Raw genomic sequence first — 14604 nt, forward strand, 5'->3', positions numbered from 1 at the left:
ATCAACGTGCACCATAAATCATGATGCTTTCGTGACCCTGTGCTGCTACTCTCTTTTATGGTTGCGTTGTTGGTCCTCCCCCATCTAGACTCAAAGTCTCTCCTCTTTTGTGTTTCGCTGATTGCTTTTCTCCTCGTTGTCCTCGACACCATCGCAACTACATCACACACATCCACACCCGCACACGCTGCTGCTGCTGAAAAGAACAACAAAACAGACTAGCGTTTATCTGCGTCTGCTGTCTTACTGCGTTTGGCTCGAGGTTGTGTGCGCTTCTTCGCGCGTGTGTATGTCGGCCTCTCTACACCCTTTCTTCTCTCTGGGCACCTCTCTGCGATTCTCACGGGAGGCATTCGGTGAATCATGGCGTGGCTCGGAGACGCGGTCGACGCGCAGTACACGATCGACACGGTGTCGAAGCAGCAGGCGCTGCTACCGTCCTCCACCGCCTTTTCAATCTTCCCGAAGGATCACGTCCTGCGCATCTTTCAGCTGGATTCGGTCGTGCTGCAACACGAGCTCGCCGAGATTCTGCAGACGGCTCTCTTCCATGTGCTCGACATCCCGCCCCTCCAGCACTTTCGCTTCGCCTATCAGGAGGAACTTGTGCTCGTTTTGGATGCCCTGCTGTACCGTCTGTCGGTGTGGCGCATGGGGCAGTCCATCGGGGACCGACTGCAGAACTTAGTCCTTCGCGATGAAGAGCGGGCGCGTCTGCTTTCACTGCAGAACACAAAGTCGATCCTGCCCAGCCTCGCTCCATCCCGCCGACTCCTGCTGGTGCACGCGATCATGACGCTTGTAGTGCCGTACGTCACCCGCAAGGTGCAGCGAAAGGTGCTGGAGGAGGGATGGGAGCGTGAGCCCGTCCCGACGGCGCGGTATCGCATCGCCAAGGCGCTCCGCTATGCCGTCGTCACATGGTCTTTGCTCTCTCTTGCCAACACGTTTAACTTCCTGATGACGGGGAGGTACCGCACCCTCGTTGAGCGCATCCTGTCTCTCCGTCTCGTCTACGGCTCGCAGCGGATGATGCGCTTTACAAACCTGCTCTACATGAATCAGCACGTGCAGTGGCAAACGTGGATGTCGCTCTTCAGCGCGCTTAGTCTGGGGCGATACTTCCGGCGACTCATGAAAAGCTTCGGCTCCGTTGCATCGTCGTCGGCGTTGCTCTCCATGAACGAGAACTTGTGCAGCGCGTGCCATGAGCTGCCGACAGTGTGCCAGCGGTCGAACTGCGGCCACCGCTACTGCTATTACTGCATCAAGAGTCGGCTGCTCGATAGTCAATCCACCGGCTCCTTTCGTTGTATAAAGTGCGGCCAAGCCGTGCACAGCTGCACCCCTGCGTAAGCCGCAAGGGAATACCCACCTGTTGTGTTGTGCTTAGCCGTCGTCCCTGCTTTATTGCTCTGCCTGCGTGCGTCGGCTTGCCTCTCTCTGTGTGTTTAAGTGAAGCTCTCTGGCTGTATGGGCTTCCGTAGGTCATGTGAGATGGTGGCGATGGTGCTCACCGAAGAGCGACGTCGGGGCCCACGACCATATGTGTGTGTATGTGTGTATGTGCGTGTGTGAGGAGGTGCGGCTCTCTGAATACGTGTGTCGCTGTCGTGGAGAGACGAAAGGGGGGGGGGTGAGAATGCATGCATCATCGCCATGAATAGAAGGAGCGACTGTGCATTTAGATGCCATGTACATCGTGCTAGATGTTGATGGTGGTGAGCGGATGTGGTGTGGCACACCCGTGGAAGCGGCTGTCTTGCCGGGAGAGGTGGCGCATCTATATTCCCGTGCACGTCAGGGCGGCATTTTGTTTCATCTGGGAGAAGACGTTCCGACGCCCCCTCCACAAATCTCCTCCTCCTCCTTTCTCTGCCTATCTACGTGCGTATATGCATGTGTGTGGTTATCATCGAAGCAGGTGTGGCCCAGTGAGCTGTACCCTCGCCTCTTGCGACCGCGTGCTCTCTCTCTGCTGATTCCCTCGCCCCTTCTCCTCCTCCTCATCTCTCTCCCGCCTTTCTCTGCCTCTCTTCTCCTCCGTGCATCTGTGCGCGCGGCTGCATCCATTTGGCGTCGCTTGCTACCACTGGCGTCGCACTCGCGTACACGTGCGTGCACTGTGCATGCATCGATGCATGTGTGTACATCAGTCAGATGTTTTGGCGTTTTGGGAAGATCGGCAGAGACAAGGATGGACCCGGCGCTGGCGGTGATGTCGCCTTTCCAGAATGAGGCGAGGGGCATTGATGGGATGCTGGAGGACGCTGTAGAAGAGATCACGCGGCCCTCGTCGATGGGCGCAACTAGCAGCAACAACCGAACTTCTGGCGCGGCCGACGGCGTCTCTGTCGAACCTCCTGCGTTGGCGGCTCTTCCCCTGACGCAGTGCAGCTTCTGTGCCCAGTCTACCACCACCCGCGCCGTTCCAAAGGACGGCATGTACGTGTGCACCAACTGTTTAGCTGAGCAGGGAAGCCGGCCTCGTTTGTTTCCGCTCGGCACTTTCAAGTGTTGCCCCACCTCCACAGAGGCGATGGACGGTGATGTGGTGCGGTGCGCTGGTTGCTACCGCTGGTACCACGTGCACTGCGTAGGCATCACGGATAGCGTGCTGCGGAACTATGCGACTCTCTCCACCACCTCGTGGTACTGCCCGGAGCCGGCCTGCTGCGATCGCGTGCTGCGAAGGCATTTGAAGAAGTAGGCACATGAGCAGCGACAAACCAAAGGAGAGCAAGCGAAAAAGAGTCGCGATGGATATGTGGCTCTGTGTAAGACGCAACTCGGAGAGGATAGCGCGGTCGAGGGGAGAGGGGTGGGGGGCGGAGGAGTCTTCACCTCTCCTCTGCTTTTTCCCCCTGTTCTTCTGCTGTGGGCATTCGATGCTCCGCGTGTGCGGAGGCGTGCGTGTGTGTATGCACCCGATGTACTGTGCACGGTGCCATACGACGTGTACGCTCTAAACGAGATAGTCAAGGCTGAATCCCCTCCCCTCCCTCCCTCCAGCGCGATGAGAAGTGTTGTGCTGGTTGTGATTTAGAAGAGAGGGACGGTGGCCAGCGGCTAGGCGGTCGAGTGCCCTTCCTCCCCCTCTCTCACATCATCTCTCTGTTGCACGTTGCCACACACGCACGGGTATTCCTGCGTAGCACCACCTTCTTGGTGTTGCCGCTCGACGTCAAGCACGTGCATGTCCTGCCCGCCCCACCTCTTTCTCAGCCTTATGTCACCGCTGCCGTCGCCTGCCACCCGCTACCTTTCATTTTCTCTTTCACGTGTTGGCGCCTTATTCACTTCCTGCTTCTCTCTCGAACTCTCTGCGCGTCGTTCAGCGAGGGAGGTGGTTATGGGAGGGCACCCTCCTTACAGGCAAAGACCCACACATCAGCACTCGACGGCAGCGCATGAGGTGGACGGGATAGTACCATGGATCCGACAAACATCATGTGCGACTTCTTCCACGGTGATGCCGCCTCGCCACGCTATCAAAGCAGCGCGAAGTCAACCTTCATGCCTCTCTTGCAGACGTGGGTGATGCCAGAGCGGCTTGAAAACAGCACCGCCACCTTTCTCGACGCCCTTCTGTACACCGACGACAGCGGCACAGCTGTGGCGCAGATGTGGCTGCAAATCGACCCAGACGATTCTCATGGGCTGGGCGGCGCACAGTTGCTCTCTTTTCTCGTAGCAGCGTGTCGGGCACCGCTGGCTTGTCCCAGCCAAGCCGATGTCCCCATTATCAGCGGCGCGGCTGTGCTCGCTGATGACGCGACATCCGCCGTTCGTCAGTTTCACCTCGTGTACCCGTGCGTCAGCGGTACCAATGCATTGCTCCGTGAGGTAGTGCACAGCTGGGACGGGGCACGGCTCTCTGTGACCCGCAAGCGAGCACTCCTCCGTGTGACGGGCGCCACTGCTCCGTACACAGCGACTGCGGTGGTGAACGACGCTGCTACCGCAGGCGTGTTTATACTGGAGTCGGGCGCATACCACCGAGCTGATGCCTTCCATGTTCGAACCGACGCGGCTGCGCGTCAAGGGCTGGTTCCACCTGTCACTGTGCTGCAGATGCGGGCGCCGCTCCCGCAGAGAGAGACGTACCGGAGTCTGCAGCACGGATGCCTTACCGAGTCACTGGTAGGCTTCGTCGTGCACGAGACGCACCGACAGCGCTCTATCTTCTCTCTTGCCGCCGTTCCCTCCGCCGGTGCGCAAGCGCTGTATGGGGCGATGGACACGGTGCTGGAGATGAGCACTGCCGCCCTCCACGATGCCGATGCAGCGCTTGTCCCTTGCTGCGGTCTTGCTCAGCGTCTAGTGTACACCGACTGCGCCTTGACGCGCACCCTACTCCACGCCTCCCCTCTTCTGGAGGTCACACAGGTGGTGCTTAGAGCACATGTGGAGGGGGCACTTTCTCGACCGACGTCTCTCTCGTCCTTGAGCAACGTGACATGGCAGTTGTGCGGCTCGCAGCGCTACGAGGCCACCGTGATTCGGCTGCAGCGGCCTCTAGAGGAGCGACTGAGTTGGGTCGTGGAGCCACTCCGCGCCGTCTCGTCGGACCTGCGGTGCGTAGATAGCACCTTGAACCGTGCAGGGGCTAAAGCAACGGCGGCGCGGAGGAGTTCTGATGCTGATCCAAGAAGTCAGATGCGGTGTGTCACGTGTGTCGCTGAGACGCACTTTTCGTCTTTCTCGCTCCACGGAGGCCGCTTCACTGGTGGCGTTAGTCGTCGCTGCTCTCTCACGCTCTCCGCTGACGCTGTTTGCTCTGTGTACCCGCACCATCCGCGAAGGACGGGGGGAGCGCACGAATCACGCAGCTGCCGCAGAACATCCGCGGCGTGGTGGCAGCCACCCCCGCTGTGGCTGTCCCGTACTGCGTGCTTCATCACGCATTGCAGCCTTTTCGAGCTCTCTGCGCTGTACTGCCTCGTCCTCGTGGTCTGCTGTTTCGTTCTCCTGCGGCGGAGGGGCAGAGGGCGAGACGGTCTCGCTCGCAGGGATTGCATCGCCTGGTGAGTTTCCCTCTCGTGCATGCACGCACGCTTCCTACAGCCTCCGTCTCTCCTTTTGTGCGCAGCACCTGTCTCACTCTCTACTTCCGAGTTTCTTTATGTTGTCGTTCTGTCTTCCTACTGCTAACACACGCTACATGCTGCACGCTGCTGCTACTGCCGTCGCTGTCGTTGAATGAGGCGCACCGCTAACACGGCTCACCCATACTCCCAGAGTAACGATTGAAAACGAGTCATCGGCACGTGCACACCGCTGTGCAGACACACACACACACACACACACACACACGCAAACCGTGTTCGGCGCAAGCGCAGGAGGACTGCAACTTAGCTCCCTCTTCGCCTTTTCTGTGAAAGGCGCAGAACCCTCTTCTCGACTGAGCACCATCGCACGAATGGTGGGGCACGAGGTCGACCCTCCCCCCTTTCCGCGCCCTCCCTCCCTCCACCACGCGCAGAGCGCATCCGTGCTTGAGGCGTTCGTCGTCATGGTGTGTCTGTCACACTGCAGCCCTGTCATGCCGATCTCTCTGCTTCTATCCTTCCCTTCTCTGCGTTACCTCCTTGCCGCCTTCGCTCCCAAACGCATACACATGCCCGCCATCACGGCAACAACTGACTTCCTCCCTTCCTCCAGCGAAGAGTGGGTGCACCTCTGCCTCTTGCCATCCGCGTCTCCCCAGCTGCCTTCTCGCCCCACGTCTTGCCCTAGATCTCTCTGTGCGGCAGCCATCAGCGCCGCGCTGACAGTCCTCGTTCGTCTTTTCCGCCGGCGCTTCGCTTCGCGTTACAGCGCGCCGCCTCTGCCGCCTCCTGTGCTCTCTCTGCTCTTTTCTACTTATCTCATCTCCTACCCTCCCCATCGTCCTTGCTGGCATCGACAACGCTACATGGAGAACAAGGCACCAGGGACGGCGCCGCGGCCGGAGGGGTATGCCTCCGCGTCCAACGCCCAGGGGCATGAGAACTTCTTCCGCCCAAGGCAAAAACTAGGGACACATAACATCCAGCGGGCAGGCCTGCGTTCTGCCAGGCGCGTTGGCTTGTGGTTCACGTCGGGCGTACTCGTGTTCATTCTGATGCCGACGTATCTAGGACCCGCGTACGTCAAGTACGTGGCGGGTAGTGAGTGGCTGGAGCGGGTGTCGAAGTCGATCTGGCAGAGGCGCAACGAGAAGGACTTCGAACTGTACATGACGCAGCGCAAGAATACGTGGGCGGAATGGCTGGGCCTGAAGCGGTACAACATCAGCGGGGAAGAGAACGACGGTGGCATCCAGAAATACCGATGAGGCTGCTTCTGACGCTCTCTGTGTGTCCGTGTCTGGATGTGCAGGTTAAGGAATGCCAATGCGCCTTCGCACTTGTGTGCGCCTCATTTTTTCGTTTTGGTGTGGGAGAGGTGTGTGTGTGTGTGGACTGTGGGCCGCCTCGCCCCCTATCGTGGCGTTGTGCGTTCCTCCTCTCTTCCTTCTCTTTCCTCTCACAGAGAGTTGTCGTTGTTGTTGGTGTGCATAAGTGTGCGTGCGTGTGTGTGTGTGTGATGGCCGCTTGCGTAGTTGGGCATTTCTGCAGTGCTTGGTCTCTCTTCATCCATCTCCCTTGTGAGGAGGAGGAGGAGGAGTTCACGAATAAAGCGACAAAGTGCGGCGCTGTTTTCTTCCTGCCGCCAACGTGACCGTCTCGCTGCCATACAACGCGAGGTCGACGCTGCACCCCCGGCCCTGCCACAGGGCCCCTCCCCCTCGCATCGCGTGGCGCGGAGCAGCCGTAGACACGCGCGTCACAGCAGCGCGCCGACCCGGTCATCTCAGCACGGCCCCCGCCTCAAAGGCAACGCGCCCGCCCGCATCCCAGGTCGCCCCGCAGCCGCTCCACCCATGCTGCTCGCCACGTGGTGCATATCCCTCGCGGGGCGCCTGAGCCGCCCCGCACCACTAAGCAGCGAGGGCCGAGTGGGATACGCTCCAGCCACGTTGACACACTGTGCCCATCATATGGATGGCACACGCGTGCGCAGTGCCGCAGGTCGCTCCGGTGCAACGCCGTCCACCACCGGACCGCCGACATGAGTAGCGCGGAGTCTCTCCGACTCCCCAACGTCGTAGGCGCCTGGCCCTCTCACCACGAGAAGGGGCTGTGCATTGGCCGGAATAGGGGAGGGGAGGGGCTGCCCGGCTTCGCCACACACCGAGTGGGGAGAGGGGGTGGGTGCACGGAGCCCTGCGACACGATTCGCTGAGTTGTCTCACGTCATGAGGGACTGAGCGCGAGGTGCATGTCTGTAGCTCTCTCTATGTTCTACTCGCACGTTTTCTGGCCGCCTTCTTCCACCCGCTCCTTTGCCGCCCTGTGCAGCACCGCACACGACGCCACCCTTCTTTCTGCCTTTCATCAACGTGGACCTTTAGCGTGCCTTCCCGCGTCTGCGTCTTCTTCTGTCGCTCCCATTTCTTTGTGTGTCTGGGCGGAGTGCGCGACAGTGACTTGGTTGGTGACGTGGCAAGAGGAAGAGGGGGGGTAGCGCACCGCGTTGCCCATAGACCTAATCACCTGCTCACGCACACGGATCCGGTGCCCCCGCTCACAACGCCGCACCAGCGCCGCAATGGAACGTGAGCGAAAGCTGGCGGAACGGGAGGTGCGCGAGGTTGTGGCGGACGCGGAGTCGCCGCTGGCGCAGCGACACGTGCGGGAATCCTTGAAGAAGAACAAGTTCGCTGCTGTCCTCTACGCCGTGGCCCTCTTCACGCCCGCCTGCGTCCTCATGTTCTTCTACACCGCCAAGGCGCGCGAGATTCGGGCCAACTTTAGAGACCCCTACGCCCTCCCCGAGGGGTTTGACCCAAAGGCGGGTGAGTTCTTGAGCAAGGGGGCGCAACCGAAGAGCGTGCAGGAGTTGCCCATACCCAGATCACTCTTTGTGGGCGAAGAGCCGGGCAGCTACGGAGGGCGTGCACGCAAGTGCAGCATCAGCTGACGTATTTGGAGATGCGCTGTGCAGCCGCGCAGGCGAGGAGAAAGACGCTGACACGCGCGTGGAGACGGAGAAGCAAGACGTTTCCGTTGTTGTGCGGGGCCGGTGGCTCCCACTTGTGCTTGCCTTTGAGAACCGAAAGGGTGTGTGAAGGCTCGCCTCGATGCTACCATAATGCGAAACTAGCATCAAAGGAAAATGAATACAAACTAGTACAGTACCGTTCAGGTGGAAAGAGAGAGGGAGAGGGAGAGGCGATGCGTGCCCTTCGTGTAGTGGGCCCCGCCTCTGAGGTGATGACCTGCTGACAAGCGAACCCGACTGTCCACTTGCGTTTTGTGGGGCAGCATCGGCAACCGCGCCCGGAATTGCGGCTTCCACCCATCCCTTCCCTCTTTCTTCTGGCGCTCGTCTCTTGCGACGCACGTACGTCTCACCACGGTGCTGTCTGTTTGAGGACACGCAGAGGAGCTGTGTGTGTGTGTGTGTGCATGCGCGTGCATCCTGTTCTGTGCCTCTCATGCCCCATCACTCTCTCGTCGACCCCTCCTTTTCGCCCTCACCTTGTACGTCGACTCATCACGGGGTGGCTGCTGGTGTCCAGTGCCGTGCCTGCGTATCGCTTCGTGGACGCCGTCCGTCCCCTACTATCGTCCACACTACCGCCGCTGCCTTTGCCATTTTGTGTCAGGGCTGGGAAAAGGTGGTGGTGACTGCACCACGGGAAAGGATCCCACGACGCTGAGGTTGCAGTGGCTGCAGGCTTCACCACAGACACGCTGCGGCCTGCAATCACCCTTGCGTGCATGTGTTTGTGTGTGTGCTGGACTCCAGTGCAGGTGTGCTCGCTCATGTGATCGGCGAGGCGTCGCGTCGTGTGCGGAGCTCTTGACGGAGTAGCGACTTGACCAGCGAGTGCTTCAGGCCCACCTCCCTCTTCCTATCTCTCATCGACGCACTGTCGCCCCGAGCTCCCTCCCTCTCCGCCCTTCAGCTCACCGCAACCATCCACAGAGAGAGAGGTGTTGCGGAGGTGCACCGGAGGCCTTTGCGAGGACCACCCACCCCAAAGTGCGGAAACGGCTTTCGTTCCTCCCGGCGGCGCGCTCCGTGTGCGCCTGCCGTAGACATTTCTTCCGCCTACCATGAGCATCTTACTGGAGATCTACCGGCACAGCTTTCCCAAGCGGCTGCGCTTCGACAAGGCAAGCCAGGTGCTTTACGCCCAGTGCTACTCGATCAACCGACGGTACAAGAACAAAAAATACATTCCGCAGAAGGATATACATGACGTGTTGAACAGCTACGCCCCCATGCCAGGCGCGCCATGGCTGCAGCTGCCGATTGTGCGCCACTTCCTGCTGATCCGCCTCATCAACAGCATCCGTGGGCTGAAAGGCGGAAAGTTGTGGCTGTACAACCGTAACGTGGAGGAGGAGCACCGCAAGATCGTGGAGTGGCTCAGCAAGGAAGCGAAGGCGTTCCCCGCCCGCCGCCGCAGCGTTGCTGCCCGCGCGTCGACCTCGGCAAGGCAAGGTAGCGCTGGCGCACACGCCGCGCTGGAGGCCACGGTGGAGCGCGAGCGGTTTGAAAGGGAAGTCCTGCGCAACTTTCATGTGGCTACTATGTACCAGCGCATGGTGCGCCTCGGCTTCATGCTGGTTGTGGCGCTGTGCTGCATTGTGTACGCCTCGCTTCACACGGACAACCTCGTGTACTTGTACCTCCGCTACTGGCGGCGCTACAACCGGCGTGACATTATGGAGTACTTCCGGGGTATAACCCTGCTACACACCGTGGCGGAGGTGCCGCCGGCGTACGCTAGCCTCCTGCCACCGCCATGCGTGCGGTACAATGACGCCGCAGGGGACGCCTGCTACGCGGTGAACATGGTTGAGATGGTGCTGCCGCAGCACAACGTCACTGTCATTGCCATTCCATGCCCACAGGCTGGAGAGAAGTCGTTCTTCGCTCAAGTCGGGTCCGTCGCGGAGGTGTGCGACGGCATAATCATGGAGGGCGTCACCTTCGACAAGATCGACAAGCTCGTACCAGCAGTCTTCTTCCCGCTCAAGATCAACACGTTCCCTGCCCTTGGACTGCACCACCGCTTCCTCGACATATTGCGCAACAGCTCCGTGGAGCCACCGATGCTGTACCCGGCTGGTGCTGATGTGGGCTGGGGAGCCGCCATCATGCAAGCACTCCTCCCATATGAGCTCCGCTGCGTTTACAACCCTACAGAGTTGTCCGCGACGAAGGGCGAGGCACGTATTGGCTGGGGCCATGTGCGGCAGGTGCTGGAGGAGATGATGGAGGACAAGGCTGCGCAAGCGAGCGGTGAGAGGCGCGTTCTGTGCCTACCGTGGACTCTGAACCAAATTGTCAACATTGAGGCTAGTCTCGTGAAGTACGGCTTCAAGGTACGCAACGTGTACCGGCTGCACTGGCAGCGAGAGGATCACATGGGCGAGCACTTCTGCGACTACTTCTCCATCGCTGAGTGATGAGTGCCATGCCGCTGATATGCTTGTTGGGTGCCGACCGCGACGTTGCCCATGCCCACATGCTCTTCGCACCGTGCATCACGACGTCCACTGTCGCTCTGCACGGTCTTGGTCTGAGGTACCCCTTTTCAGTGGTGTGATTGTGTGCCGATAGACGAGGGGGCGAAGGGCGGCGCACGGAGTGGTGTGTACCCGTACTTTCCAAGGCGCAAAGTTGACGAATGGCAGTGGCGCTGCTGCTGCTGTGCGTCTGTGTGTACACGTTTGTGTATGCGTGTTAGCGCTTACGTGGCCGTTTGCTGCCGTGTCTCTCACGCTCACCTTTCCGCTGCCCCGCATTCGCTCTAGCAGTGACCACCATCTCGCCGCCGCCGCCCCCCTCTCTCTCTCCCCTCTGCTCGCTCTACCCAAGGCGTCAAAGAGAGATGGGGCGACGAGATGGTGGTGACTGCGTTGTACAGATAGCACACCGCCGCCCCTTTCCACACAGATATCACTGGTGCTCCTTCTCCAGCCACGCGTGTGCTCCTGAAAGCACGCGCTTGGCGACCATGCCACCGCCCACCTTTTCACTCCCCTTCCCATTACTGCCGCCACCCACTGCAGTGCTTCCAGAGGACCCCCCCTCCTCTACTGACACACCCTTTTGTGTCACTTGCCGTCCATCGTTGCCTTCTTTTTCCTGCCTCCCTTTGGCCCGCGCCGATTGCTCAGCGTGCGTGCGCGCGTGTGTCTGTCGATGAAAGTGAACCTCATCAAGTAGAGCACTAGCCTGTGCACCCGCTGCGTATTCGACACTACTTGCCTCCCACCATCCACTTTCGCTGCCTCCACTACCACTCGCTCTCTCAGTATCACAAAGTAAGATACAACACGAAAGCTTTCCGCCACTCACCAGTTTGTGCTGTTCACGAGATACAGCGATACGTGCGCCACAGACCGTACCGCTGGTGCGCCTCCCTGCGTGCTGTTGCTGCCCGAGTACCCCCCTCCCCTTCCGTGTGCTGAATTGACGTGTGCTCTTCTCCCTCCCGTCGCTCTCTTCGGTAGTGCGCTCACGCACACCTGCCTCGGCATCGCTCCCTTCTCTTCGCCCTCCTCGCCTGTGCATTCTCACACGCCACCAGGAGCAGCGTCGGACGCATTTTCTGTACACCGTCGTGGTCTCGGCCTAGCTGCCCCCAGCGCTGTGTTTTCCCGCTGTACCCTTCTTTGCGTTGTCGCTCTCGTCCATCATTGCTTCGTTCTCTTCCTGGTGACGCACCCCCTCCCCCTTCCACATTTGCTCACTTGTATCACCAACTGCGCATTACGTTACCGCGCGCGTGTGTGTGCGTGTGTGTGTGTGTGTGCCAGTCTCTTTCGGTGTCTCCTACCTCGTCTCCCCATCAGGTGAGGGACGCGCTGGCGGCCAGCGAAGAAGGGAAGAGGGCTAGACTGTTGCGCACTCTGCTAGCTCTATCATTTGACTTCGCATTTCAGTCCGTGCGTTGTGACGTTTGTGGAGGCGCGCGTGCGTCAGAGGAGCTCATACCCCCCGCTGTGTCCCTTTTCGGCCTCTTCCCACGCTTGATTGGCGCTACATTGGAGGTCGTCCGACAGGAGGAGAGAGGCGGCCAGATTCATCGCCTAGACGAGGAGGAGTTGATGGTGGTGGTGGTGGCGCGCTGTCACTGACCGACCCACTCGCAAGGACGCATACAAGCACAGCGTTGCGTGGCATGTTCGTATGCGTTGATTTTCGTGTTTTGTGGCTCTGGAACCACGTGCCGTGTACACGCCTCCTCCTCTCCGTTTGCTGTTTGTTGCGCCGTGCTCTTCTCTGTGCCGTTGCACGCACCACTGCCCCCTCCTTCCCCGCTCCGTCTTTCTCGTGCTGTGCGTCGCTCCTTGCTCCCCCGTATCCTCTCCTCCGCTCCTAAGTGCCCTCGCTCTCCTTTTGCCTTGAAGAGAGAGAGGGAGTGTGAGAAGGGTGGGTCGTGTGGGGTTAGTTTTTTTTTTTTTGGCGTATTGACGACGTACGTGTTGTGTGCTGGTGCGCGCCCTTTTTGAGCTCGGCTCGACGTGAATGCCACTCACTGCGCCGCCAAGGCGCCATGGGAACATTAAGGTCTTCTTGAATGGCCGCATCTTTGTTGGCCCCGACTGGCGCATCATGACGTTGAGCGTGGTGCTCATCTCTGTCTGCTCTCTCGTGTTTGTGTTCTTCACAAACGAGATCGTGGCCGCTCGCATCACCGTTGGAGTGACGGCGCTGATTTCAGTGTCGGTGTTGCTTCTATGCGGCTTGTCGGACCCAGGCGTCAAGCCGCGGCAGCCGCCCCCACCACCTGATGCGCCTCCGCGCGAGTCGCTCTGGCTTGAGCGCGAGTACCTGGACGAAAACGGATGCGTCCATCAAGCCCGGCTAGAGATGAAATGGTGCTATAGCTGCAACATCTACCGTCCCTATCGCGGGGTACACTGCCGCTACTGTGATCAGTGTGTGGCTCGCCGCGATCACCACTGCCCGTGGACGGGCACATGCATCGGCGCGAAGAACTACCGGTCCTACTTTGCACTCGTCTGGGTGCTCTCTGTGATGCTGTTTACGGCCCTCTGCGGCGGCATTCAGAGTTTTGTGCAGCGCATCGTCCGACATAGCAAGGTAACACCCGTCATCGAGGACGGCCCCAGCGCGTTCACCTCCGCCCTCTTCGACACGTACGGCCTGGAGCTCATCTTAATTTTGGTTTCTTTCATCTTCGGCTTGCTGGTGTGGTCGCTGGCAGTTTACCACACCTACCTCATCTCGCGAAACCTTACCTCCGGCGACGCAGCAAAGGACCTGAAGGAGAACGTCTTTACGCACGGCAGTGTGCTCGCGAACTTGTGGGCTGCGCTGAGCGGCTGGCGTGAAGAGGAGATGACGTGCGGAGACGCACGCACGGAGGTGGTGATCGAGGTGGGTGGCTTCGACGACGTCGGCGATCCACCTTCGCCTTCCACCACGACCCCGGCCGCATCGTCACATGCGACTGTCTGCGACGGCGGCGATGCCTCACACCTATGAAAGGGGCAGTGCTGTGGGAATGGTGAGCTGCATCCCTCGTGACATTTTCTCATCTCGCGCTGATGCTGCTGCCACCGTGTACACCTACGCATAGGTGTCGCACGTCAGGAGCAAAACTGAAGGAAGCCTTTTCCTTTTTGGTTGTTGCCCACACGAATGGGGGCGTCGAAGTGCCGACTTCGCTCTTGTGCTCTGCGCACACACTTCTCACACATCCTTTACCATACGGCGAGGCTAATGATCGATGCGCGTCTACTTGTGCGCTCGAGAGCGTAGAGGAGCGAGAGAGAGGGGTGCGAGGGAAAGTGATAGGTCTCGCTGCCTTAAAGACATCGCTGTCTGCCTTCCTCCCTGATGTTCAGGGAGGAAGGCCCCTCTCCCACCCACTAACACACACACAGGCACACGGCTGGTGGAAGAGGGACTGCTGTCTTTCACCTCTTCCCCAATCCTTTTTCAGCTGTTTTTATCTGTTCTGTACCGCATCTACCAATGCTGTGAATCGCATGCGGTGCTTGGTCTATATAGTGGGCTGAGAACGTATACGGGCGTGTTCGCTGCCGCTGAAGGGTCGCAGCACGTGTGAGCGCGTGCTGCTGTTTTCTTGTATATGTCTACGTCTCTGAAGACGCAGGACACCTCAGCGAGTCGTGTCGCAGGGCTCCGTGCACCCACCCCCTCTCCCCACTCGGTGTGTGGCGAAGCCGGGCAGCCCCTCCCCTCCCCTATTCCGGCCAATGCACAGCCCCTTCTCGTGGTGAGAGGGCCAGGCGCCTACGACGTTGGGGAGTCGGAGAGACTCCGCGCTACTCATGTCGGCGGTCCGGTGGTGGACGGCGTTGCACCGGAGCGACCTGCGGCACTGCGCACGCGTGTGCCATCCATATGATGGGCACAGTGTGTCAACGTGGCTGGAGCGTATCCCACTCGGCCCTCGCTGCTTAGTGGTGCGGGGCGGCTCAGGCGCCCCGCGAGGGATATGCACCACGTGGCGAGCAGCATGGGTGGAGCGGCTGCGGGGCGACCTGGGATGCGGGCGGG

The 14604-nt window shown here is 59.9% G+C and overlaps 7 protein-coding genes across 7 annotated transcripts; all 7 read left to right on the plus strand.

Moving 5' to 3' along the window:
* Positions 1–363: 363 nt before the first annotated feature.
* Positions 364–1356, plus strand: PEX2 (glycosome import protein; the record flags this gene model as incomplete). The annotated part of the gene is made up of 1 exon (XM_001683932.1): positions 364–1356. One exon carries the CDS (start codon positions 364–366, stop codon positions 1354–1356), a length of 993 nt encoding a protein of 330 aa, XP_001683984.1.
* A 373-nt stretch (positions 1357–1729) lies between these two features.
* Positions 1730–2710, plus strand: LMJF_25_2235 (conserved hypothetical protein; the record flags this gene model as incomplete). Its single annotated transcript, XM_001683933.1, has 1 exon — positions 1730–2710. One exon carries the CDS (start codon positions 1730–1732, stop codon positions 2708–2710), a length of 981 nt encoding a protein of 326 aa, XP_001683985.1.
* A 722-nt stretch (positions 2711–3432) lies between these two features.
* On the plus strand, positions 3433–5031 carry LMJF_25_2240 (conserved hypothetical protein; the record flags this gene model as incomplete). Its single annotated transcript, XM_001683934.1, has 1 exon — positions 3433–5031. The coding sequence occupies one exon, from the start codon at positions 3433–3435 to the stop codon at positions 5029–5031; it is 1599 nt and encodes a 532-aa protein (XP_001683986.1).
* A 391-nt stretch (positions 5032–5422) lies between these two features.
* Positions 5423–6319, plus strand: LMJF_25_2250 (conserved hypothetical protein; the record flags this gene model as incomplete). The annotated part of the gene is made up of 1 exon (XM_001683935.1): positions 5423–6319. One exon carries the CDS (start codon positions 5423–5425, stop codon positions 6317–6319), a length of 897 nt encoding a protein of 298 aa, XP_001683987.1.
* A 1316-nt stretch (positions 6320–7635) lies between these two features.
* LMJF_25_2260 (conserved hypothetical protein) lies at positions 7636–8007 on the plus strand (the record flags this gene model as incomplete). The annotated part of the gene is made up of 1 exon (XM_001683936.1): positions 7636–8007. One exon carries the CDS (start codon positions 7636–7638, stop codon positions 8005–8007), a length of 372 nt encoding a protein of 123 aa, XP_001683988.1.
* Positions 8008–9149: 1142 nt separating this feature from the next.
* Positions 9150–10511, plus strand: LMJF_25_2270 (conserved hypothetical protein; the record flags this gene model as incomplete). Its single annotated transcript, XM_001683937.1, has 1 exon — positions 9150–10511. One exon carries the CDS (start codon positions 9150–9152, stop codon positions 10509–10511), a length of 1362 nt encoding a protein of 453 aa, XP_001683989.1.
* A 2068-nt stretch (positions 10512–12579) lies between these two features.
* LMJF_25_2280 (conserved hypothetical protein) lies at positions 12580–13563 on the plus strand (the record flags this gene model as incomplete). Its single annotated transcript, XM_001683938.1, has 1 exon — positions 12580–13563. The coding sequence occupies one exon, from the start codon at positions 12580–12582 to the stop codon at positions 13561–13563; it is 984 nt and encodes a 327-aa protein (XP_001683990.1).
* Between the last annotated feature and the right edge of the window lie 1041 nt (positions 13564–14604).

This window comes from Leishmania major, chromosome 25 (assembly GCF_000002725.2).
Source record: "Leishmania major strain Friedlin complete genome, chromosome 25".
NCBI lineage: Eukaryota > Euglenozoa > Kinetoplastea > Trypanosomatida > Trypanosomatidae > Leishmania > Leishmania major.